This window comes from Xenopus laevis, chromosome 7L, assembly GCF_017654675.1.
Source record: "Xenopus laevis strain J_2021 chromosome 7L, Xenopus_laevis_v10.1, whole genome shotgun sequence".
NCBI lineage: Eukaryota > Metazoa > Chordata > Amphibia > Anura > Pipidae > Xenopus > Xenopus laevis.
Window position 1 is genome coordinate 106,131,478 of NC_054383.1, and position 26,857 is coordinate 106,158,334.

The 26,857-nt window shown below is 41.2% G+C and overlaps 2 protein-coding genes and 1 long non-coding RNA gene across 5 annotated transcripts in view; 1 reads left to right on the top strand and 2 right to left on the bottom strand.

The window, feature by feature from the left end:
- Positions 1-25,655, top strand: LOC121395596. The gene is made up of 3 exons (XR_005962579.1): positions 1-102; positions 21,436-21,730; positions 25,377-25,655. It is a non-coding gene; the product is annotated as an uncharacterized LOC121395596 (long non-coding RNA).
- Positions 2,291-13,423, bottom strand: LOC121395594 (protein kinase C delta type-like). Of its 2 annotated transcripts, XM_041569445.1 has the most exons (9): positions 13,338-13,423; positions 7,635-7,741; positions 7,118-7,285; positions 6,206-6,297; positions 5,274-5,336; positions 4,541-4,679; positions 3,618-3,809; positions 3,203-3,331; positions 2,291-2,520 (listed from the first exon to the last, which is right to left on the bottom strand). In XM_041569445.1, exons 3-9 carry the CDS (start codon positions 7,280-7,282, stop codon positions 2,404-2,406), a joined length of 897 nt encoding a protein of 298 aa, XP_041425379.1. In that variant the 5' UTR covers positions 7,283-7,285; positions 7,635-7,741; positions 13,338-13,423; the 3' UTR covers positions 2,291-2,403. The 2 variants fall into 2 exon arrangements, with proteins under 2 accessions (XP_041425379.1, XP_041425378.1); XM_041569444.1 differs by lacking the exon at positions 13,338-13,423 and having other exon boundaries at positions 7,635-7,840.
- Positions 21,482-26,857, bottom strand: part of LOC121395595 (protein kinase C delta type-like) — a 10,526-nt gene continuing 5,150 nt past the window's right edge. Inside the window, exons 2-9 of one of the 2 annotated variants that reach the window (XM_041569447.1) lie at positions 26,225-26,331; positions 25,715-25,882; positions 25,357-25,448; positions 24,425-24,487; positions 23,699-23,837; positions 22,811-23,002; positions 22,408-22,536; positions 21,482-21,711 (exon numbers count right to left, since the gene is read on the bottom strand). In XM_041569447.1, the coding sequence (XP_041425381.1) occupies positions 21,595-21,711; positions 22,408-22,536; positions 22,811-23,002; positions 23,699-23,837; positions 24,425-24,487; positions 25,357-25,448; positions 25,715-25,879 (897 nt within the window). In that variant the 5' untranslated portion in view covers positions 25,880-25,882; positions 26,225-26,331 and the 3' untranslated portion in view covers positions 21,482-21,594. Of the gene's footprint in view, positions 21,712-22,407; positions 22,537-22,810; positions 23,003-23,698; positions 23,838-24,424; positions 24,488-25,356; positions 25,449-25,714; positions 25,883-26,224; positions 26,430-26,857 lie in introns of those variants that run through there. The other variant, XM_041569446.1, reaches the window with a different exon arrangement.

Below are 26,857 nucleotides of genomic sequence, written 5' to 3' on the forward strand. Positions count from 1 at the left end.
TCAGTGGAAATCCTGGACAATTACATACCTGAACTGGAAAAGGCCAGTGTCTCCCGGGACATGTATGAATGTGAATGTTTAACTGCAATGAAAATGAAACTGGTAAGTGGACAGAGCTGAACAGAGGCGCCTACAACACAACATATTCATTATAGTGACACTTTGGTTAGAAACTTTTACAGTGATTTACCTGCAATGCCCTCCAACAATAAAGGACAATACATTTATCCCTGAATAGTTCCAAGTTTTCAAGTTAAACACCCTCCTAAGGGTTAGAGCTTGTTGTGCAGCCTCCGAGCAGCAATAAGCACAGTGCTCTCTGGTTACGATCTGCTGCAGCTGTGCTGTAAAGCCCTGTTACCCACCTCTCAGCCCTGTTACCCACACATATATATATATTCCACCATGAAAACTGAAAAGAATAGATCAGAATGACTCATGAACACTGCACAAAGCTGGAATATATTAAGTAGTAGGAGGTGAAGGCACTTTGTATAATATAAATAATAACATGTTAGAATCAAGTCTCACAAGTGGTTGAATTAGCACATGGTTACCCATGTGAGCAGTAACGCCACGTCAAGGCTTCAACTCTTGTTACTGTCCATTCACACATCTATTGCAGCAAATGGCTCACCCTATCACTTGCTGCAATAGTTTCCTCTCTGGTCCTGCATGGAGTGACATAAACTGTCATGGGACCTTTCCTCTTCAGCAAATACTGAGAGGTATCTGACTAGTCACACACACACACATCATTGGCTTTTACATATTTAGATTTACTTTTACTCAAACATATTTAGATTTAGTTTAACATTTTGATTTTTAGTTTTAGATGATATATACACAGTACTGATACAGGAATCATGATGAACCTATTTAGCTGACTACATATGACTATGGTAAGAATATGGTTGTTTCTAGTTGGCATTTTGGGTCATACACCTCTGTCCAGTCTGTTTATGAACCTTTCCCCCATCCTTGAGCTGACCTGCAATTTATTCTAAATATGGTCCTGGGTTTTTTGGACTAGTTGTTACAACAGAGCCAATATTCACATTCACACACACATATCTCACACAACCATACAACATTCCTACACATTCCAGAATATCACACATGCTATAATTATTAAGTTCTTCTTTTAGTAGCCTCTTCAAGAACCCTGCTCCCCTCTAACTAATGGTTTATAAAAGTCAACCTGGGACATCCCTATTTAATTTAGTTTTTGGCATGCCTTTTCCGTTTTCGTGGGGTTGTATTTAGGTTATATTTATATTTTAATGGGCAATTATTTGCAATTAAATAAATTTAGATGATCCAGAGGAAGGCAAAAAACCCCTTGTGAGGCGGTCTCCAATCTGCCTCAGAAGGGGAAAAAAATTCCTTCCTGACTCCAAAATGGCAATCGGACATGTCCCTGGATCGACAGTAGCCTTGTAAAGGAAATACAATGCCACATAGGGAGTGTACGGGTTCAATTCTATTGCTCCCGTATTGGCATGCCATTAATGAAGCACCAGGTTATAAAAATAACCTGATACTGGTGACTGATTCCTTGAAAGGGAGAACAGGTCATTTCCAATACAGAAATGCTTGCGGATTCCAAAAGGGAATTCAACTCAGTGTTCTCCTGTTCAAGGAATGGGTGAGCATTGCAAATAGCTAATTCAACTGATGCGCGCACACACACACTCTCTCTCACACACACAGACACACAGACACACACACTCACTCTCACACACACTCACTCTAACACATACACACACACTCTCACACATACACACACACTCACTCTAACACATACACACACTCACTCTAACACATACACACACACACACTCACTCTCAAACACACACACACATATATACAATGGTAAGGTGGTAACAAGAAACCCCTATATAATCAGGTCTCCAGGGGGTAAACTTACCACTACTTACCATTAGGGAGCTCAGCGGCTGCTGAGTGATAACCCGCCCTACATTCCCTAAAAGAAAATGATTTTAGATGTATTTTAAGAAAAGTTTCTAAAGAGCATATGTTTTCTTTTCTACCTTATTCTAGATGCTTGCCTGTCAATAGTTATATAATATCTATTATCCTGTCAATAAACTATTGTATAACATTTTAGCTAAAGACCTAAAACCAGCCTAATCTTTTACATTACTCTACACTGTCTCATTTCATCTAACATTTATACTCACGATGTTAACTCTTCCGTTCTTTCTTTTTCTCCTCTCCAAGTCAAAGCCAGGGATCCCGTGTGGTGGCGACATTAATGGCAGACGCAGGTGGATGAGTTGTTGAGAGGTGCAGCTTGCCATAGAGGGTATGATGTCAATTGGCCCAGGTTGTTGCTATGTCCAGGCAGTATTGATGTTTTCCCATATTAGAACCAATGCCTTACTCCTGCCAACTCCAGCTGGGATCCACGTGGGAGAAATCTGCCAAGTTGGTTTCCTCGTTCGGAATTTGAGACGAGAATGTCAGCGGGATTTCAGTGAAGTCATCTGCTGATGGCTATATGAAAGGAAACATACTTTATTTCACTCAAGATAAGTCGTAACTTAATATGTGGCTTTAATTATCTGTAAAAAGTGATTACTGGATTCAGATATTAATGCCCAGAAAAATGAGAAGCAGGGAAAAGTTAAAATCAGACTATCACTATCCACCAAAACCCAACAACTTTATTTTGGAAATAAAATTACAAAAAGACTATGAAGATTTTCATTCATCCAGGTCATGGTATATCTAGTATAGGTAAATCTAAAAAACAACTGGACTTGCTGAGTAATCATTGAAGAGCTGAAGAAGCTGCTCGGATGAGTAGTGAAACGTCTTCAACTCAGCAAGTCCAGTTGTTTTTTAGATTTACCTATACTAGATATAAAATTACAAAAAGTTTCTGAGGGCCAAGGAATGAGCTATTGAAAAAGGTAACTGTTAATAAATGAATAAGGGACCCATTAACCTCACTATGGACATATGATTATCTGTCCTTGTCACAGTGATTACCACAGTAGAGACCAAGCTGAAGTCCAGTTTGGGTGAACTCTGAAGGTGAATTGTGTTTTATCAGTCTTGGATACTACTAGATCTTTGGGAAAGTTACTGTTAGCAATATGTTTTATTATCTAAGTGAAGCCCAACCCAATGTGTGAGAGTGGGTGGATGTATCATATATAACACATGTATTTACCATTCCTGGCTGGAAAGGGGTCTTCACTCTCCGGTTCTCCAGCTCTTCCCACTTCACTGTGCTGTAGAAAGCGTGCTCCCTGATGTTTCCGTTGATACCGATCCGCTGATTCTCATCCATCTCCAAAAGCTAAAAAGAAACATGAACATGAACATGAATTCTAATATTGCAGGTGCTATGTCATGTACCTCCTAGCACTAGGGCCCGGGCCTAGGGTGGCAGGATTTTAGGGGGCGGCATGCTGCCCAACCACACCCACAATGATTCAGAAACACTGGGGATGCGCATGAGATACAATAGTTTTTTTTAATTTCCTGTGCGCCAATCCCCATTGCTCTGGAGAAAAAGATGAATGATGATGAAGGATGAAAATCTGAGGGGTGTCTGCTATGTGAATCTGGCTCTGGATATTTACCTTCGGCAGGAGGTCCAGCATTTCCTTGCTCATATAATATGGGTAATACGGCGTATTCTTCTTTATTGCAAAGAATTGCCTTAGAATACTGCCTGATGGTGAAAATGGCAAGCTGCCCGTGGCCATTTGGTACATGGTAATCCCAAAAGACCACCAATCCACGCCTGCGTTATACTCTGCCTTTGATAGAACCTATGAAATAAAATGATTACAGAGAAAACATGAGTCATGAACTTGATAGGGTACTTGCAGAATACTAAATAACATGTTATTTCCATATTAAATTGCAGATGGATTACATTTAACTTCTGTATTACTATTAATTAATATATTAATAATATTAATTAATATTAAATGAGCACAGATCAAATACGTGTGGTATTATCAGAGATGCTGTTCTCATTTAAATGGGTTGTTTTTCACCTTCAGGTCAACTCTTAGTATGTTATAAAACGTCACATTCTTAGCAACCTTTGCATTGGTCTTTGTTTTTTATCTTTTACAATTTTTCAATTATTTGCCTTTCTCTCCAGCATTCAGATGGGGGTTAATGACCCCTTCAGCCAAAATCATCCTGCAGTGTAAGGCTACAGTTTTGTTGTTACTGAAACTTTTATAATTTATATCTATATTACTATATATATTTACTATATTTACTATATATATTTATCTATATATATACTATATTTTCCAGTCTCTCATTCAATTCAGCACCTGGTAGCTAAGTTAAATTGAGCCCTAGCAACCGGATAGCTGCTGGAACTCCAAAATAGAGAGCAGCTGAACAAAAAGCTAAATCATTCAAAATGAAGACCAGTTGCAAATTGTCTCAGAATATTACTCTATGCATGAGACTAAAGGTTAATTTATAGGTGAACAACACCTTTAGATGCTATGTTTGTATTTTAAATGTTTGTTGTCACCTCTGGTGCGCGGTATCCAGGGGTTCCTATTACTCCGTTGGTCCTTGTCTGGTCAAAGATGTTCTCTGCCGCGAGGCCAAAGTCGCAGATCTTGATATGGCCGTATCTGTCCACCAACACGTTGTCAGGTTTCAGGTCACTGTAGGATAAGCATTAGGAGAAAGTTACATAAGTAACAGTTCTTGGGACCAAAATTGCCATCCACTGCCCCTATAAGTAGGCTGCTATCAGAGTGGGGATCCTGCAGGGGGGGCATAGTAACAGAGAACCCAAAGAAATGTGAAGGTACAATTCATAGAATAAAAAAGATATTGGACCTTCAGAGGGAATTAGTAGCGTTTGGGTGGGGATGTTGACGTGTTTGAGCAGAACGGAGTGTGTGTTCTGTAAAATATTCTACATTCTTTTAATGGGGGCCATGTTCTACTTTGTTGGATTTGCCCACCTCCCACAGGGGTGAGGGGCCAACCTGGCAGTGGGAATAAAACCTGGGCTTATATAGGGGAGTTCTATGTAGTATGGGGGTCCCATGACTTCAAACAGCACCCTGCAGTCTGACTGTGTAAGTGCTTTCTTGTATTGGCTAATTTAAAAAGGAGTTGGGAGAGATGAGTAGTTACTATGGGAAATTCTTGCCTACAGCACATGTAGTGGTGACAGTCCATCATCACTCAGTGAATCTATGTGTCAGAAAGCACATAGAGACAACACAATATACTGAGAATTTACTCACCGATGAATGATGCCCTTAGAGTGCAGGAACTGGAGGGCAACCACCATCTCCGCTGTGTAGAACCTTTTACAAAAAGAAAATCATCATTGTTCCTATATCACATTCATTACATAGGATTTGTTACAGTTAACTATAGAGTTGCCTCGCAGTGTTCTCTGTGCTTGCATCTGATGCAAATATCTAAGTGTAACATACAAAAGGGTGCAGAACACGTCTTACTGACAGCACAGGCAAACATGCTACATATGTAACTTGTTATGGGAACAATTTCAGCCCATTGAAGTGTCCAGCGTTTACCACTAATAAAAGAGCTCTAGTGACACTGTCCCAGAGAAAATCCATTAAAGTGATCCAGCTGCAATTCCTTAAAAACTTTTCATGTTCTTATTAATAAGGTTAAACCAAAGAAATGAAAAATGGGCCATTGGTTGGGGCGGCTGGGAGGGGTGATATTGTAAGTCTATGGCATCTTTTAGCAACTCCTTTGGCATTGGCCAGAATATCAAGATTGCCAGTCTGGGCCTGACAATATGCAGCAGAACACAATTCAAAAGTGGGCAGCTTAAACAGAGGAATAAGCACTATATAGACCTTTGGAATATGTACCCCAATTTCTCTGTAATAACAATTAATATAATTCAGGTACAAAGCAGCCCTGTACTTATCTATGGCAAGGGTACAGGGCCAGGCTGCATCTTGCACCCACTTAACTAGAGCACCTGAATGAAACACAAGTTAGGGTGCAGGAAAGGGGACACTGCTACTCAAGCTTGTCCCTCAGTAATACACTGCTGCCATTGTGGAGAACACAGACCTATTAAGGACTAAGAGGTAGGCAGTGAGCAAAGTATGAAAAACACAGTGGGCTGCACCTGTTCTTTCCAGTTTGCTCCCTATCCCATGTACTGTAAATGGGCCCTAATGTCACTTACATGATTCTTGCCATTGGCAGATTTCCTTTGCGAAGAATCATTTGCATTAAAGATTTCCCGCTGGCATACTCCAGGACGAAGAAGGATTCCAGCTGTTAAAGAGAGAATAGAAGAAGGTGAGACCTAGAACATCCAGCCTCCCACCCAAAAACTTTAAAACTGTCTGAATAGAAGTGGTAATGTGAATAAGTGGAAAGCAACATCTTGGCGCTCCATGGAGATATAGAAACAGCCATGTATGAGGAGCAAATGAGACCCCACCGCATAGTTTGCCTAACACTGGTCTAATAATGCTAAAAGGTCATTTAAATGCTAGATTCCCTTTAAAGGAGAAGGAAACCCCCAGGGCGCTAAACCCCTCCCCCCCTCCCCTGTGCTGCCCCCCCTCCCTCCTCCCCCCTGGCCTACCTGTCCCCCTGGGCAAATGCCCCTAACTTTTTACTCACCCCTCTGCGCAGGTCCTGTCCACGGAGTTCGCAGTCGCCATCTTCTCCCATGCGCGTCTTCTTCCTGCTCTGACCGGCGTCTTCTGGCGCATGCGCAGTAGAACAGGTACCGGTACGGCTCTACTGCGCATGCGCCGAATGTCACGAAGTTTTCCGATTTCACTTTGTGACATTCGGCGCATGCGCAGTAGAGCCGTACCGGTACCTGTTCCTACTGCGCATGCGCCAGAAGACGCCGGTCAGAGCAGGAAGAAGACGCGCGTGGGAGAAGATGGCGACTGCGAACTCCGTGGACAGGACCTGCGCAGAGGGGTGAGTAAAAAGTTAGGGGCATTTGCCCAGGGGGACAGGTAGGCCAGGGGGGAGGAGGGAGGGGGGCAGCACAGGGGAGGGGGGGAGGGGTTTAGCGCCCTGGGGGTTTCCTTCTCCTTTAAAGAGATTATATGCAATTAATAGCAGTATTTACCTCTGATTGAAAAGCTGCGTAGGAATGACATAAAAATGTGCTTCCTCTAGCGACCGACAGCACTCGGGCCTCCTTCATCATGATGTTGAAGTTGTTCTTGTCTGGACTTTTCTGCATGATCTTTACTGCTACCAGTTGCTTCTTCGGTGTAAACGAAGCCAACATCACCTAATAACAAAGGGCAAATATTAGATATGACATGGTGCATGGTAAAGGTAAACGCTAAACACTGAGAGGCTAAAATGAAAACGTTATTTGTTTTCACTTTACACCATAGGTGGAGAATAATGAAGATTTCAGGAGGTTTAGTCTCCCCAATTAATTAGAAAGTGTCTTCCAGTGATTCCTTCCCCAACGTAAATGTCGCGTTTTATATCTCCACTTTATAATGATATTCTAAGAACTGTATTTACAAAACAGCGAGTAATAATACTAAACTACTTTATTCTCGCCAATGTTTTCTGCTTCCCTATGATTTATACCAAGAGAAATCATTCCTGGGAAGCCTTTCACTTACCCGGCCAAAGCCTCCTTTTCCCAGCTCTGAATAAAACCTGTAGTTCTTAATATCCAGGGGGACAGGTCTGCTGATATCCACACAGAGTTTCTTCGCTGCGCTTCCACCTAGGAAAAAAACTCCATTAGTACCTTGTATTACAAATAACCTGTACATAGCATATATTAATAAACCTATCAGCAAGCACAAGGCAGGGCTCGTTAATATGAGGCAGCACAAGGGGACTGGAGAGGGGACACCTACACCTATGTGCCTCCCCAGATGGCCCCCATGAATACATCTCCCAGAAAACTTAAACCCTTGATTATATATTGAGAAATGCTGGAAGCCTGGGTTTCTGACATATTGACACAGCAGACCATTAGTGATAGTGATGTTCATCAGAATCAATCAGTAATTAGATTTGAACAGTTACATACAAGGTAGAAGATGAAAGCAGATCTAATTGGTTGACTTTGGCATCATCACTGATATTACTTATTTCCTATACTATAGAAAACCAGCCCTGATTGGTTGATACTGGCAACATCACTGGTCATTTTTATTTTCCCTTATAGTAAACCAGCCCTAGTTTCATACCAAGATTAAAAAAAGAAGAAGAAAGAATGAATAAAAAGATGGGTAATTTTTAATCAGAACAAGACCTTGGGTAAGTCAGCAAGCTATAAACATCAGGCAAACATATTATTTGCAGAAATCCTGTTAAAAAGACATCCCAGCAAGTTAGGGTAGATGGGCAGATAGATTCTATGGGGTCACTTCTTATTAGCAAGTTAGGGGAGAGATTAAGCACAAACGCTGTAACTGTGTTTTCTTACCTTCTAAGGGATCCTCTGGACTTCTTGATTTTTGATCCTTATTCACACGTTCACTGGTCTTTTCCAACTGACTTTTCTTTTCTTCTAACTGTAACTTTTCACTCTTCTCTATGGGGCTTTTCTCCTTGTCTTTTAATTCACTCCTTCTGCTTTTATTGCTCCCATCTTGACGGGTCTTCTTTTCCATGGGGTGTTTCTTCTGCTCTTCTAACTCATCTCCACTCCTTCTCCTTTTATTTCTCCCATCTTCACTGGTCTTCCTTTCCATGGGGCTTTTCTCCTTTTCTTTTACCTGTCCTTCACTCCTTCTCCTTTTACTGCCCCCATCTACACTGGTCTTTTTCATTTGACTTTTCTTCTGATCTTCTAACTCACCTTCACTCCTTCTATTATTGCTCCAATCTCCACTGTTCTTCCTTTGTATGGGGCTTTTCCTCTCTCCTATTTGTCCTTCACTCCTTCTCCTGCTACCATCTTCACTGGTCTTCTTTTTCACCAGGCTTTTCTTCTTGTCTTCTAAATCACCATCACCCCTTCTGTTATTGCTCCTATCTCCACTGGTCTTCCTTTCTTTAGGGCTTTTCTTCTTCTCTTCCAGCTCCCTTTCTCTCCTTCTCCTTTTACTGCCCCCATCTTCACTGGTTTTCTTTTTCACCAGGCTTTTCTTCTTCTCTTCTAGATCTCCATCACTCCATCTCCTTTTCTCGCCTTGTCCTTCCTCTTCCGAATTCCGACTCCTCTTCTTCCTCACCTCCATGTTAATCTCTCCTCCTATACTGGTTTTTTAAATTTTATTTAAGCTCTATCGCAATTTATACACTTCTATCGATCGCCACTCTCACTCCATGTCTCTTCTCCTCACTGTCCAAACGGCAGTTGGCCTGAACCAACTGGACAAGTAACTGAACTAGGTGAGTCATGTGACCACCAGCAGTGTCAAGCAGCAGGCAACATGGAGTGACATGCAAGCACTAGAGAGCCATTGGCACTACAGAGGACATTGCCATGGCACTACAGAGAAGGAAAACTTCTCTAAGAGCAAATGTTTAAAGTTGATTGGGAGTTATCAAGTTGAGAATATGATTTATTAGTAAAACCATTAAGGGGCAGAGCTGAAATCCCTGCAGTTCAGTCCACAAGGGTTATCAAATGGAACTGCTAACAGAGTTGTATTATATCTACACTGATTGATGCTAATTGTATCAGAGTTCCAGAACTGTGCTGAGATTCTGTGTTCACTTCAGCTCCTTCAGGGGAAATTGGAAGTTGCTGATTACCTCAACAATTCCCACATATTAGAAGTCTGGTGGCCATTATCTGGACAAACACCAAGTTGTTGCTTAGAGGAACTTCTATTTTAAATGGTGCCTATCTATGCTGCCAGATTTCCAAACCTTTTTGGAGGTTTAGTGGGACGTATGTCTTTATTGAAGCATGACATGCTGACAATTATCTACATTCTCTATCTATAGACCCTTCTTCACCATTTCCATATTTCACTGCACTGCATTGTAAACTCCTAAATAGAAAGATTCATAGACACTGATAAATGTAACATGTCTATATATTTTTGCACTAATGTAAAAAAATAAAGGTCTAAACAGAAGCAAATTATTGTGAGTGCCATGTATAGGTGTCTCTGCTTTGTATTGCTTCTTCTTTTTCCCAGTTAATGTTAATGTGTAATATGGAAAACTGTATAGGGGCAAATGTTATATAAATACTGCACCTCTTAGTAGCTAATATTATATATTATCCATCTGAAATGTGTGACCATTACTTTTAACTGCATCAGGAAATTCCATGCATCCAATTCTCACATAGTAACATAGTAGATGAGGTTGAAAAGAAAAAAATGTGTCCATCAAGTGCAACATGCACAACTGCTATTGAATCCAGAGAAGGCAAAAAACAACCAATCTGAAGCCTCACCAATTTGCCCTGGGGGTGGGGGGATTCCTTCCCAACTCCCAGATGTCAGTTGGACCAGTCCCTGAATTAAGTTTGGATTAAGAGCTGTTTTCAGAAACCTTGTGTTTTATCCCTTGCTTAAAAGCCAAACAACACCTGTAGGGCACAGAACTGATGGAGAATGGCTGAAGTAAAGGATCATGGAGGTAGGAATGAGATGCAAGGAGGGCAGTGGATGAATACAAGCTACATACAAAAGCCATGCAGTGTTTCAGCACTGACTGCCCACTTAGCTCATGAAGCACACAAGAGGGCAATGTAATAATTATTAGTCTGCTAACCCATAAAAATGTTATTTGTGGGGAATTAAATAACTGCACTTTACATTGCTTTACTGTGCCAAATCCATTGCTGTTGTTGCATTATAGATGTACTCAAAAGAGCAAAAGTGGTCTTTGTTACTTGCAAAATCCAAGCTAAAGCAATAGAGAAAGAAATTTGGGGGTCTGCATATCCCTTAATTTCCCTAGACAGCATGATAGAACGTTTAGGAGACATAAATTATCTCCTCTTCCATCTTGGGATCTCTGTAGGAAGTGTAAGGAAGACGGGAGACCAGGCAGAACCAACTTTGTTATGCCTTGAAGTTCCCCTGTCATTTTCATGCTTAGTCAGTACCATCTGAATGTACGATTGCAATAACCGAATGTAATTTTTATTATATGTTATAAGCACACACAAAAAAAAGCATAAAAACAACAAATAACTGTAACATAGACAGTAGGTTTATTTATAAAACTATACAATAAGCAATCATGTTACAATACATTTACAAACAATATAAAATAAATATATTTATAAATATTTACCCAAAATTTAGATCTACCTACCGTCTACATACAGAAAGATATACAATTATGGGCTGCTGTATAGAACCACCTGCTACAGATTTTGCTATTTTGTACTGAAGCCACACAGAAAACCTGGTATAAATGATTGGCTGAGAGGGTATGCAGGGGCGGATATGTAAAACGTGGGTACAGAAATGTACATTGAGAAACATGCACCATAGAGAAATGATTTGGCTCAGACGTGCAAGGTGTTCCTTGCTTGCATCAGTTCTGTGTGCCTCTGGATTGCTTGACTTCTGTACTGGATTTGAGGTTGCCGAACCTCTACCATTGTGCACCAGACAGCATTGACTTACCTCACACAAGGGTGTGCGAGAGCCAGATTTCTCTTGGACAGGCTACTTACAGACAGAACGTGGCAAAATAAACATCTGGTTAGTATTTAAAAACCCATGACACTAATAATAACTATGGATGCACTGAATCCACTATTTTGGATTCGGCCACAGCCCAGAATCCTTCGCGAAAGATACGGCCGAATGCCGAACTGAATCCAAATCCTAATTTGCATATGCAAATTAGGTGTGGGAAGGGGAAACATTTTTTACTTTTGTTTTGTGACAAAAAGTCATGCAATTTCCCTCCCCACCCCTAATTTGCGTATGCAAATTAGGATTTGGTTGGGCCTGGCAGAAAGATTAGTCCGAATCCGAATCCTGCTGAAAAAGGTCGAATCCCTAACGGAATCCTGAATTCGGTGCATCCCTAATAATAACATTCTTAGAGGACAAACAGCAATTTTTGGGAACATTAGGACAAAATTGTTATATAAAATCCAGGAAAACAGTATTACTATCAAGGAAAGCATCAATTAAAATGCATTATAAATTGGTGGGACCACAACGAATTAACATAAAATGCAGGAAAACGTAAAACCAGGGTATGTAAAATTGAGGGTTCACTGTATATAAAATGACACCACAGCCGGGCCAAGGAGTTTGGGCTAGAGTCCTGCGCGGGTCCATTTTTTGGAACCCGCAACCTGCAATCCGCAACGCGGATCCGCAACCTGCATTCTTTCCCACTTGGACCAGCAACCCGACCCGCAAATACCTTATCCGCAACCCGGACCCGCTGACCATCAAGGATCAGGAAGTGCTGACGTTGTAAACCGAAAGTGACATTATCGGAAGTAGGCGTGGTCAGAAAAACCGAAGTAAAACAGTAAGTACTGTCAGGGGCGATCATGGCCCCTCCGCCACCTGAGGCAGCAGCAGTTGCTGCTGCCCCCCCTCCCCCGGAAATTCGCTCTTAAAGTACCAGGAGCAGCATTTTTGCTGCCCCTGGTACCTAGTGGGGCGCTGCCGCCTGAGGCGACAGCCTCAACTCGCCTCCTTGGCGAAGCACCCCTGAGTACTGTCAATGTAAACCGGAAGTGACATCATCGGAAATAGACGGGAACAGAAAAAAGGAGTAAAAATCGCTAGTGAGAAGACCTGCGGCCCCGCAGAACCGCTTCTATACCCGCACCCAGAATTTCTGCTCGCAAAACGCAGGGTACTGCAGGTTTTTGCGGGTAACCGACCCACTGCAGGGCTCTAGCTTGGGCACCCAGGACAAGGGTGGTGATGTAGGGGCCACACTTGTGACACTGCTGTAAATTTGTGCCATAAGAATTTAGGGAATTCATTTACAAAGGCACATGACACAAGCAAGAAACGTTGACTTGAAAAGGGGGTTGTGTATTTTATAAGAGCTGCTGTAGAGAGTCTCACCCTACAACACCCCACCACACAGGCACAATGTTATTAGGCAACATTTCCAAAGGTTGACATATATTTTAGGCAATTACATTCATGGCAGAGTAAATCCCCTGACCTATAATATATGTTTCACTACAAATCCAGTGAAATGATGGTATAACTCCTCCCCCACAATAGTAATGTAACTAAGAGCAGGACAAAATATTAGATACTACATGTTCATATAAACGTTAACTTCCCCTTTAAATTCTCCCCCTCTGTATGTTGTTCGTAGTAACATCTCTCTGCACTGCCCGGGGAGAAACGTTTCGTAATAAAGAGAGAGGCGGGATCTATTAGAGGAGCTGTGGAGCCTCTCACCCGGCCATTATCTCGCAGCGATCACTGAGTTCAGAAGCAGCAGCACCACAGAGCTCAGCAGCCCCATCCCGTAGTCTCACTGGGGGCGGGGTTAGGGGGGGGACTGACAGAGAGACACGTCATAACAGTGCGCAGTTGTTTTCATTATACACGCAGGCCGAATAGGCGCGGCACGATCTATCCAATCAGAGGGCCACTGATGTGATAGCCTAATCTGATTGGGAGTTGGTAACGTTTAGTTTGTTGCTGGCGCGGGGAGGAGACGTGTGGGTTAGATGTGATGTGACAGGGACTGGAGATGTTGTACATCCCGGTTTTGAGGGCGCTTGGAACCAATTATGGGCCGTAGTTGAAGTCAACCTCTCCTTCCCCTGTTTATATTTACACAGCCAGTGGAGATTAATAAATGTATGAAGTGAAATGGCGCAGAGGCTGTTTATTAATAGTTTAAATGGAAATATTTATTTCTTATAATCCTCTGGTTCCCTAATAGGGTTGCTAACTGGTATCTTTATTTTTTCCCAAGTTGGTTCTTTTTACCAGACATTCTGGTAACCCCATCCCTTACTCCAAAGTATAAACAGCTGCCACTCACAAATCCCACACACGGGCACATTACCAAAAGAATCTTTTATTCCAAAAACATGTCAGATGCAATTTTATGGCTGTAGGCTGTTCTGACTGGTTAAATAGTGTTAATTTACGTTATTCTATGACTGAACATGACTATAATTGTTATTTCATCTCTGTAACCTCAGACCAAGCCTGTGACTCTGTACTATAACATATAATATTGTCACATATTGAGCCGTATATGATTTGTATAATAAAGGATGCTGTTTGTGGGATATTTAAGTGTCTGCTATATATTATATGGAGTATGGATTAACTCTGCTGTCAAACACTGCTTATATAATAAATGTGTCTCACAAGCGACTCCCAGCTCCAGTGTCAAGGTAACACAACAGTTTATCTAAATTCTGCAGAATTGTGGGGGTCAGAGTGATCAGACTTGTGTATGAGGCAGTTGGCCAGTGATCTCTTTGCTTTCTCCCACCATTTCTTATTGACTGTTATACATACCCCCCAACTGTCCCGTTTTTTGCGGAACAGTCCCACCTTCAGCTGCCTGTCCCGCTGTCCCTGGTTGTGGGTTCAATATCCCGCTTCCCAGTGGCTCATGAGCTCTTCCTGTTTGTGCTTAGTGAAGTCTCGCGAGAAGAGACCACGCGTCCCTGACGCGCTACGTTGCCTCCCTTAGGCGCCAGGGGCTCCGGCAGAAGTGGGGGTGGAAGGAGCAGGAGACAGAGAGGCCGCAGTCAGACAGGAGCGAGGAGTAGAGTTATGGCTCGGTGGGCGCTGTTGGTGCTGGAGGAATGCACTGCGGCCTGGGAGGTAAGGGGGATTGGGTGGAACGCAGAGTGGCGCGGCAGGTAATAGGGGATTGGGTGGAGCGCACAGGGGTGCGGAAGCTGAGGTGACAGGGAAATAATACAGTGAGGCCTGCCATGGAAGAGGGGCTGGGCCTGAGCCTGCACTTGTTAGTGTTTCTTTCCCAACACAGGCCGGACTTCGGTCCGAACCACTACTTTACATTCTTCCCACTAATCTCCACCCAAACCGCACTCCCTTATACTCTCTCCCCTCAGTACTTCAATCAGATCTTCAGGTATGCTGCAGCTTCTTGAGAGATCAGGAAACGCAAACTATAACTCCCAGCATTCCTCGCTGACTCCTACAAGGGGTTTAGCAGACACAGACAAGAATGTTACTGGCCACACTTCTGCCTGGATATGCCACTTCTTTATGTTACTACAGTGAAAGTTCTGGAGACTTAGTGCCTCAGCATTTCTGTCATGTCACTAGTTGCATCCCCAGTCCCTTAGCTTTGTTAGTTATTATCCTATTGGTTATACAGCACTATTTGCTTTTGGCAGAAAGTAAAATCCCTTAAAAAACCCTCCATATCTACCAACTGTCCCTTTTTTAGAGGGACAGTCCCTCTTGACAGTCGTATATTGTGTGATTGTTCTTGGCTATATGCAGATCTAACCCCCCTGTGTTGTACACAGTCTTTTGTGAAGGCTGGGGTCTGAGAAAACTTAGCTAATATCAGGGCTCCAGATAAAGACTTAGGAGACACATATAAAAAGTACACGCTCCCAAATAAGTGCTGCACATGGTGCTACTATAAAGCTAAAAGGTTCCCTCAAATGTGTGATTAATATGTGACTTTTACAATGAGTAATTCATTTAAATGTATAGGTTTTGTGGCTAATTGGGCTACTTTTGCACAAGCACAACCTTTAGCAGGTCACTACTGGGCTGTATACCTCCCAACTGTCCCGTTTTGAGCGGGACAGTCCCGCTATTAACAGCTCAACCCGCTGTCATGGATAAGTCCCGGGTTTCTCTTTGATCTGCTGTACTGAATAGCCAGAAACAGATACAAGGTTTCTAACTTAATTGTGTCTTGACAGACAGCCCAGAATACATACTTGACATACTTTTGTCACAGTTTGATAAGATAAGAACTTAGACTTACAGCTTAAAAGGCAATTCACCTTCATTTGCAAAACTGTAATAACATAAAAACCACAGAAATGTGTTCAAACTTTCATAACCTGCCAAAGTATGTAAAATGAGCATGCTAAGTAGGGGGCGTGGCCACAAAAATGGGAGTGGCACAACTTTTTGTCCCTCTTTTTATTTCCAAAATGTTGGGAGGTATGTGTTATACCTCTCAGCCACCGTACTTCTGTTTTGTGCTCTTAGCCTCCCTGTTACTAAACTGAATAATCCTCGTTTCCATCAAGGTTTTGACATCTTATATGACATTTAGTATAGAGATGCACGGAATCCACTATTTTAGGTTTCAGCCGAATCCCAAATCCTCTGTGTTTTGTCTGGATACCAAACCAAATCCGAACCCTAATTAGCTTATGTAAATTAGGGAAACAAGAAAAGAGAACCGCACCTGGTAAAACATTTTTTACTTCCTTGTTTGTATGATTAAAAAGGCAAGTTATTTTTCACATTCGGTTGGCCAGGCACATGGATTTAACCAAATGAAAAAGGGCAAATGTTCACCGACTCCTGGATTCGCTGCATCCCTAATTACGTAGTTGGTTCATCCCATTTTATTTGTATGTATATCAACATCATTAAATAAACAAACATAAAAATGATGTCAAGGCAGTGGCGTAACTATAAACTCCGCAGCCACAAGGGGGCACATATTGAGGGGTCTGCTTCTTCTATAGTTCTAAAGAATTCCACTTTCCCCAGCCATTCTCTCACTGGTGTGTGGGGGACTAAAGCAGAAACTTCCAATTTGGAAGACTGAAGCTACACGGGTTATATCACCAGCAATTCACATTATTGCCTATGGGAAAGCTTTTACCGGAGATTAGAAAATTCACCAGTGTGACGCACTGGGCTGGCCCAGATCCACTTCTAAGTGGCGCAACCCCTCTTTGTCAGGGGTCGCGGTGAATTAAAAATTATACGCGTGCGCACTGATGTCACGCTGCACGCATACTTAGAAACCTGGCACCACGTGCTCCCATGGACAAATGCGACGCGGCACTCCGAAAAGGTGAAGGGGGCCCTGGGGCAGTAGCCCTGGTGGGCCCCAAGCCCCCCAGTCCGACCCTGTTGTGACATAATTTCGTTACTTCGAACGGGTGCAGGTGTAACTTTGCTAGAGGAGGAGATAGACTCCCTTACACCTGGTAATTTGCTCCCTTACACATCTCGAAGTTGTGCTCTGGCGAAGGTACGTAACTACGCAAATTCACTAAGATCTGCATTTTACTGAACGTTACCTCTTGCGCCAGACTTGCTTTCGCCACCTCAGACCAGGCGAAGTGCAATAGAGTAGATAGGACTTCCTCAAAAAATAGTTTGTTTCGCTTGCCGCAGTAACGCTAATGCTACTTCACAAGCGTTCGGTGCCCTGGACGAAACTTTGGATTTTAGTGAATTAGCATTGTCCTGGCGAATCTAAACCTGATGAAGTGTTGCAATGTGAGCGAAGCGGACGCTAGCGCAAACTCAGTGAATCTGCGCTTAGTGTTTTGCCCAACTCTGTGCTATAGGGTGGGCGAGTCATACATTTCACTGGGCTGGAGTCTTTTGGTTCCTTACACTGTTACTAAATATACTACAATATATTATAGCAAATGTGGCACAACAGACACCCATTTAAAAACGTTCATGTATCTTAAAAGGGTTGTTCACCTTTAACTTAACTGTTAGTATGATATAGAGCATGATATTCTGAGACAATTTGTAATTAGCTTTTATTATTTGTGGTTTTTGAGTTATTTAGCTTTTTTTATTCAGCACCTCTCCAGTTTGCAATTTCAGCAATCCAATTGCTAAAGTCTAAATTACCCTATCAACTATGTATTGATCTGAATAAGAGCCTGGAATATGAACAGAAGAGGGCCTGAATAGAAGGATGAACAATAAAAAGTAGCAATAATACAGGCACAATTGCCTTACAATGCATTTTTTTTCGGCGGAGTTACAATAAGAAGCAGGGGCATATTTATATTTAAAATAATTTGCACAATTGATTCAATGACCACAAACAACAGTTTCTTTTTATCACATGAACTTTATTTATATCACTATGAATTTCTCACATGAATTGAATCGATACATTTTCCAGTTTTGTTTTTTTACTTTTGTCCACACAAATGACTTTTGATTTCTAAATATTAGATTGTGTGACTGCAATAACTCTTCTGGCGGTTCGTTTCTTTTTGGACATTTTGTTACAAACTCTTGATATTAATAATTGTGGTTTAGTTTTTCTCCGTGGAAAGAAACGCAATCACGAATTTGAAAAAAAAAAAAACAGCACCGTTGACTTGCACCTGCGCAGTACAGGTATGGGATCCGTTATCTGGAAACCCATTATCCAGAAAGCTTTCAGTTACGGAAATGCTGTCTCCCATAGACTCTATTTTAAATGATTTCTCTTTTCTCTGCAATAATGAAACAGTAGCTTGTACTTGATCCGTACTAAGATATAATTAACCCTTATTGGAAGCAAAACCAGCCTATTGGGTTCATTTAGGGGCAGATTTATCAAGGGTTGAATAATAAATTAGAATTTTCGAGTTTTCACATTGAAATTTTAACCCACCTATTCTAATGTTAATTTGAATAGCTCTAGTGCTGGGGCAGGAGATATAACACAAAGCTCACACAACTGCAGAGATGTGACACCAGTATCACAATTGTACAGTGGCTACCTCCACTCACCTCCCAACTAAAAGATAAACCCTATGTTATAGGGTGCATTAACCAACATGTATGTGCATGTGTATGTACCCCAATCAATTTCTGTCTATGTGTATTTGTTCCCAAATGCTTCCCACATAGCAAGATACAAAATGTGTTTTATGGTAGATTCAGATCCATCAAGCTCAAGCATCAGATCATCACAAACAAAATCAAACAGGTTCATGTAATCCAGTTTTGAGTGTTGAATGTGGTTATTTTAATTATTTTTATTTGCTGATTGGTACAATATCTAGCCTCCAAACTTCTATTCTGAAAGGTGCAGGGTGATTAATGCCGTGCAGATGCTTAAACAATGTCACAGTTGTGCCTCTTACCTCTTGGATGGTTATACTTGGAAACACCTGTAGGGAGATGGATAACTATATTGTTATCATCATCCTTTATTGACAACATGCAGAAATAATCTGCAGCCTTTTACAGAGATTATACATCATTTCCATCAGTCCCTTCCCCAACGGAGCTTACAATCTAAGGTCACAATCAAATCTATTGCATTCACACAGACAAGCATCAGTTTTCAAGTTAAACACCCTCCTAAGGGTTAGAGCTTGTTGTGCAGCCTCCGAGCAGCAATAAGCACAGTGCTCCCTGGTTACGATCTGCTGCAGCTGTGCTGTAAAGCCCTGTTACTCATATATATATATATATATATATATATATATATATATATATTATATATATATAATATATATATATATATGTATATATATATATGTATATGTATATATATATATATATTTTCCTTCCACCACTTCCACCATGAAAACTGAAAAGTATAGATCAGAATCACTCATGAACACTGCACAAAGCTGGAATATACTTACCCCAAAATAATTAAAGATGTTCTTGCTGCAAAAGTCAGTGCTACAAAATATTAAGTAGTAGGAGGTGAAGGCACTTTGTATAATATAAATAATAACATGTTAGAATCAAGTCTCACAAGTGGTTGAATTAGCACATGGTTACCCATGTGAGCAGTAACGCCACGTCAAGGCTTCAACTCTTGTTACTGTCCATTCACACATCTATTGCAGCAATTGGCTCACCCTATCACTTGCTGCAATAGTTTCCTCTCTGGTCCTGCATGGAGTGACATAAACTGTCATGGGACCTTTCCTCTTCAGCAAATACTGAGAGGTATCTGACTAGTCACACACACACTCATCATTGGCTTTTACATATTTAGATTTACTTTTACTCAAACATATTTAGATTTAGTTTAACATTTTGATTTTTAGTTTTAGATGATATATACACAGTACTGATAATCATGATGAACCTATTTAGTTGACTACATATGACTATGGTAAGAATAGGGTTGTTCCTAGTTGGCATTTTGGGTCATACACCTCTGTCCAGTCTGTTTATGAACCTTTCCCCCATCCTTGAGCTGACCTGCAATTTATTCTAAATATGGACCTCGGTTTTTTGGACTAGTTGTTACAATAGAGCCAATATTCACATTCACACACACATATCTCACACAACCATACAACATTCCTACACATTCCAGAATATCACACATGCTATAATTATTAAGTTCTTCTTTTAGTAGCCTCTTCAAGAACCCTGCTCCCCTCTAACTAATGGTTTATAAAAGTCAACCTGGGACATCCCTATTTAATTTAGTTTTTGGCATGCCTTTTCTGTTTTTGGGGGGTTGTATTTAGGTTATATTTATATTTTAATGGGCAATTATTTGCAATTAAATACATTTAGATGATCCAGAGGAAGGCAAAAAACCCCCTTGTGAGGCGATCTCCAATCTGCCTCAGAAGGGGAAAAAAATTCCTTCCTGACTCCAAAATGGCAATCGGACATGTCCCTGGATCGACAGTAGCCTTGTAAAGGAAATACAATGCCACATAGGGAGTGTACGGGTTCAATTCTATTGCTCCCGTATTGGCATGCCATTAATGAAGCACCAGGTTATAAAAATAACCTGATACTGGTGACTGATTCCTTGAAAGGGAGAACAGGTCATTTCCAATACAGAAATGCTTGCGGATTCCAAAAGGGAATTCAACTCAGTGTTCTCCTGTTCAAGGAATGGGTGAGCATTGCAAATAGCTAATTCAACTGATGCGCACACACACACACACTCTCTCACACACACAGACACACAGACACACACACTCACTCTCACACACACTCACTCTAACACATACACACACACTCACTCTCACACATACACATGCACACTCACTCTCACACACACTCACTCTAACACATACACACACTCACTTTCACACATACACACTCACTCTCACACACACTCACTCTAACACATACACACACTCACTTTCACACACACACACACACTCACTCTAACACACACACACACACACACTCACTCTAACACATACACACACTCACTCTCACACACACACACACATGTATACAATGGTAAGGTGGTAACAAGAAACCCCTATATAATCAGGTCTCCAGGGGGTATACTTACCACTACTTACCATTAGGGAGCTCAGAGGCTGCTGAGTGATAACAACCCGCCCTTCCTTCCCTAAAAGAAAACGATTTTAGATGTATTTTAAGAAAAGTTTCTATAGAGCATATGTTTTCTTTTCTACCTTATTCTAGATTCTTGCCTGTCAATAGTTATATAATATCTATTATCCTGTCAATAAACTATTGTATAACATTTTAGCTAAAGACCTAAAACCAGCCTAATCTTTTACATTACTCTACACTGTCTCATTTCATCTAACATTTATACTCACGATGGTTAACTCTTCCGTTCTTTCTTTTTCTCCTCTCCGAGTCAAAGCCAGGGATCCCGTGTGGTGGCGACATTGATGGCAGACGCAGGTGGATGAGTTGTTGAGAGGTGCAGCTTGCCATAGAGGGTATGATGTCAATTGGCCCAGGTTGTTGCTATGTCCAGGCAGTATTGATGTTTTCCCATATTAGAACCAATGCCTTACTCCTGCCAACTCCAGCTGGGATCCACGTGGGAGAAATCTGCCAAGTTGGTTTCCTCGTTCCGAATTTGAGAGGAGAATGTCAGCGGGATTTCAGTGAAGTCATCTGCTGATGGCTATATGAAAGGAAACAAGGTGCTTCTTACATACTTTATTTCACTCAAGATAAATCGTAACTTAATATGTGACTTTAATTATCTGTAAAAAGTGATTACTGGATTCAGATATTAATGCCCAGAAAAATGAGAAGCAGGGAAAAGTTAAAATCATACTGTCACTATCCACCAAAACCCAACAACTTTATTTTGGAAATAAAATTACAAAAAGACTATGAAGATTTTCATTCATCCAGGTCATGGTATATCTAGTATAGGTAAATCTAAAAAACAACTGGACTTGCTGAGTAATCATTGAAGAGCTGAAGAAGCTGCTCGGATGAGTAGTGAAACGTCTTCAACTCAGCAAGTCCAGTTGTTTTTTAGATTTACCTATACTAGATATAACATTACAAAAAGTTTCTGAGGGCCAAGGAATGAGCTATTGAAAAAGGTAACTGTTAATAAATGAATAAGGGACCCATTAACCTCACTATGGACACGGGATTATCTGTCCTTGTCACAGTGATTACCACAGTGGAGACCAAGCTGAAGTCCAGTTTGGGTGAACTCTGAAGGTGAATTGTGTTTTATCAGTCTTGGATACTACTAGATCTTTGGGAAAGTTACTGTTAGCAATATGTTTTATTATCTAAGTGAAGTCCAACCCAATGTGTGAGAGTGGGTGGATGTATCATATATAACACATGTATTTACCATTCCTGGCTGGAAAGGGGCCTTCACTCTCCGGTTCTCCAGCTCTTCCCACTTCACTGTGCTGTAGAAAGCGTGCTCCCTGATGTTTCCGTTGATACCGATCCGCTGATTCTCGTCCATCTCCAAAAGCTAAAAAGAAACATGAATTCTAATATTGCAGGTGCTATGTCATGTACCTCCTAGCACTAGAGCCCGGGCCTAGGGTGGCAGGATTTTAGGGGGCGGCATGCTGCCCAACCACACCCACAATGATTCAGAAACACTGGGGATGCGCATGAGATACAATAGTTTTTTTAAATTTCCTGTGCGCCAATCCCCATTGCTCTGGAGAAAAAGATGAATGATGATGAAGGATGAAAATCTGAGGGGTGTCTGCTATGTAAATCTGGCTCTGGATATTTACCTTTGGCAGGAGGTCCAGCATTTCCTTGCTCATATAATATGGGTAATACGGCGTATTCTTCTTTATTGCAAAGAATTGCCTTAGAATACTGCCTGATGGTGAAAATGGCAAGCTGCCCGTGGCCATTTGGTACATGGTAATCCCAAAAGACCACCAATCCACGCCTGCGTTATACTCTGCCTTTGATAGAACCTATGAAATAAAATGATTACAGAGAAAACATGAGTCATGAACTTGATAGGGTACTTGCAGAATACTAAATAACATGTTATTTCCATATTAAATTGCAGATGGATTACATTTAACTTCTGTATTACTATTAATTAATATATTAATAATATTAATTAATATTAAATGAGCACAGATCAAATACGTGTGGTATTATCAGAGATGCTGTTCTCATTTAAATGGGTTGTTTTTCACATTCAGGTCAACTCTTAGTATGTTATAAAACGTCACATTCTTAGCAACCTTTGCATTGGTCTTTGTTTTTTATCTTTTACAATTTTTCAATTATTTGCCTTTCTTTCCAGTATTCAGATGGGGGTTAATTACCCCTTCAGCCAAAATCATCCTGCAGTGTAAGGCTACAGTTTTGTTGTTACTGAAACTTTTATTATTTATATCTATATTCAGGCCCATTTATTTTAATTTTCCAGTCTCTCATTCAATTCAGCACCTGGTAGCTAAGTTAAATTGAGCCCTAGCAACCGGATAGCTGCTGGAACTCCAAAATAGAGAGCAGCTGAACAAAAAGCTAAATCATTCAAAATGAAGACCAATTGCAAATTGTCTCAGAATATTACTCTATGCATGAGACTAAAGGTTAATTTATAGGTGAACAACACCTTTAGATGCTATGTTTGTATTTTAAATGTTTGTTGTCACCTCTGGTGCGCGGTATCCAGGGGTTCCTATTACTCCGTTGGTCCTTGTCTGGTCGAAGATGTTCTCTGCCGCGAGGCCAAAGTCGCAGATCTTGATATGGCCGTATCTGTCCACCAACACGTTGTCAGGTTTCAGGTCACTGTAGGATAAGCATTAGGAGAAAGTTACATAAGTAACAGTTCTTGGGACCAAAATTGCCATCCACTGCCCCTATAAGTAGGCTGCTATCAGAGTGGGGATCCTGCAGGGGGGGCATAGTAACAGAGAACCCAAAGAAATGTGAAGGTACAATTCATAGAATAAAAAAGATATTGGACCTGCAGAGGGAATTAGTAGCGTTTGGGTGGGGATGTTGACGTGTTTGAGCAGAACGGAGTGTGTAAAATATTCTACATTCTTTTAATTGGGGCCATGTTCTACTTTGTTGGATTTGCCCACCTCCCACAGGGGTGAGGGGCCAACCTGGCAGTGGGATAAAAACCTGGGCTTATATAGGGGAGTTCTATGTAGTATGGGGGTCCCATGACTTCAAACAGCACCCTGCAGTCTGACTGTGTAAGTGCTTTCTTGTATTGGATAATTTAAAAAGGAGTTGGGAGAGATGAGTAGTTACTATGGGAAATGCTTGCCTACAGCACATGTAGTAGTGACAGTCCATCATCACTCAGTGAATCTATGTGTCAGAAAGCACATAGAGACAACACAATATACTGAGAATTTACTCACCGATGAATGATGCCCTTAGAGTGCAGGAACTGGAGGGCAACCACCATCTCCGCTGTGTAGAACCTTTTACAAAAAGAAAATCATCATTGTTCCTATATCACATTCATTACATAGGATTTGTTACAGTTAACTATAGAGTTGCCTCACAGTGTTCTCTGTGCTTGCATCTGATGCAAATATCTAAGTGTAACATACAAAAGGGTGCAGAACACGTCTTACTGACAGCACAGGCAAACATGCTACATATGTAACTTGTTATGGGAACAATTTCAGCCCATTGAAGTGTCCAGCGTTTACCACTAATAAAAGAGCTCTAGTGACACTGTCCCAGAGAAAATCCATTAAAGTGATCCAGCTGCAATTCCTTAAAAACTTTTCATGTTCTTATTAATAAGGTTAAACCAAAGAAATGAAAAATGGGCCATTGGTTGGGGCGGCTGGGAGGGGTGATATTGTAAGTCTATGGCATCTTTTAGCAACTCCTTTGGCATTGGCCAGAATCTCAAGATTGCCAGTCTGGGCCTGACAATATGCAGCAGAACACAATTCAAAAGTGGGCAGCTTAAACAGAGGAATAAGCACTATATAGACCTTTGGAATATGTACCCCAATTTCTCTGTAATAACAATTAATATAATTCAGGTACAAAGCAGCCCTGTACTTATCTATGGCAAGGGTACAGGGCCAGGCTGCATCTTGCACCCACTTAACTAGAGCACCTGAATGAAACACAAGTTAGGGTGCAGGAAAGGGGACACTGCTACTCAAGCTTGTCCCTCAGTAATACACTGCTGCCATTGTGGAGAACACAGACCTATTAAGGACTAAGAGGTAGGCAGTGAGCAAAGTATGAAAAACACAGTGGGCTGCACCTGTTCTTTCCAGTTTGCTCCCTATCCCATGTACTGTAAATGGGCCCTAATGTCACTTACATGATTCTTGCCATTGGCAGATTTCCTTTGCGAAGAATCATTTGCATTAAAGATTTCCCGCTGGCATACTCCAGGACGAAGAAGGATTCCAGCTGTTAAAGAGAGAATAGAAGAAGGTGAGACCTAGAACATCCAGCCTCCCACCCAAAAACTTTAAAACTGTCTGAATAGAAGTGGTAATGTGAATAAGTGGAAAGCAACATCTTGGCGCTCCATGGAGATATAGAAACAGCCATGTATGAGGAGCAAATGAGACCCCACCGCATAGTTTGCCTAACACTGGTCTAATCATGCTAAAAGGTCATTTAAATGCTAGATTCCATTTAAAGAGATGATATGCAATTAATAGCAGTATTACCTCTGATTGAAAAGCTGCGTAGGAATGACATAAAAATGTGCTTCCTCTAGCGACCGACAGCACTCGGGCCTCCTTCATCATGATGTTGAAGTTGTTCTTGTCTGGACTTTTCTGCATGATCTTTACTGCTACCAGTTGCTTCTTCGGTGTAAACGAAGCCAACATCACCTAATAACAAAGGGCAAATATTAGATATGACATGGTGCATAGTAAAGGTAAACGCTAAACACTGAGAGGCTAAAATGAAAACGTTATTTGTTTTCACTTTACACCATAGGTGGAGAATAATGAAGATTTCAGGAGGTTTAGTCTCCCCAATTAAGTGTCTTCCAGTGATTCCTTCCCCAACGTAAATGTCGCGTTTTATATCTCCACTTTATAATGATATTCTAAGAACTGTATTTACAAAACAGTGAGTAATAATACTAAACTACTTTATTCTCGCCTATGTTTTCTGCTTCCCTATGATTTATACCAAGAGAAATCATTCCTGGGAAGCCTTTCACTTACCCGGCCAAAGCCTCCTTTTCCCAGCTCTGAATAAAACCTGTAGTTCTTAATATCCAGGGGGACAGGTCTGCTGATATCCACACAGAGTTTCTTCGCTGCGCTTCCACCTAGGAAAAAAACTCCATTAGTACCTTGTATTACAAATAACCTGTACATAGCATATATTAATAAACCTATCAGCAAGCACAAGGCAGGGCTCGTTAATATGAGGCAGCACAAGGGGACTGGAGAGGGGACACCTACACCTATGTGCCTCCCCAGATGGCCCCCATGAATACATCTCCCAGAAAACTTAAACCCTTGATTATATATTGAGAAATGCTGGAAGTCTGGGTTTCTGACATATTGACACAGCAGACCATTAGTGATAGTGATGTTCATCAGAATCAATCAGTAATTAGATTTGAACAGTTACATACAAGGTAGAAGATGAAAGCAGATCTAATTGGTTGACTTTGGCATCATCACTGATATTACTTATTTCCTATACTATAGAAAACCAGCCCTGATTGGTTGATACTGGCAACATCACTGGTCATTTTTATTTTCCCTTATAGTAAACCAGCCCTAGTTTCATACCAAGATTAAAAAAAGAAGAAGAAAGAATGAATAAAAAGATGGGTAATTTTTAAT

What these genes read in the sequence shown, in the direction of transcription:
- LOC121395594 (XM_041569444.1), bottom strand. Translation starts at nt 7,790, where the DNA reads ATGTACAGGTTATTTGTAATACAAGGTACTAATGGAGTTTTTTTCCTA. An exon ending in GAAAAGGAGGCTTTGGCCGG is followed by an intron (nt 7,286 to 7,634) that starts GTAAGTGAAAGG and finishes CTTTGTTATTAG; the next exon opens with GTGATGTTGGCTTCGTTTAC. An exon ending in ACGCAGCTTTTCAATCAGAG is followed by an intron (nt 6,298 to 7,117) that starts GTAAATACTGCT and finishes TCTCTTTAACAG; the next exon opens with CTGGAATCCTTCTTCGTCCT.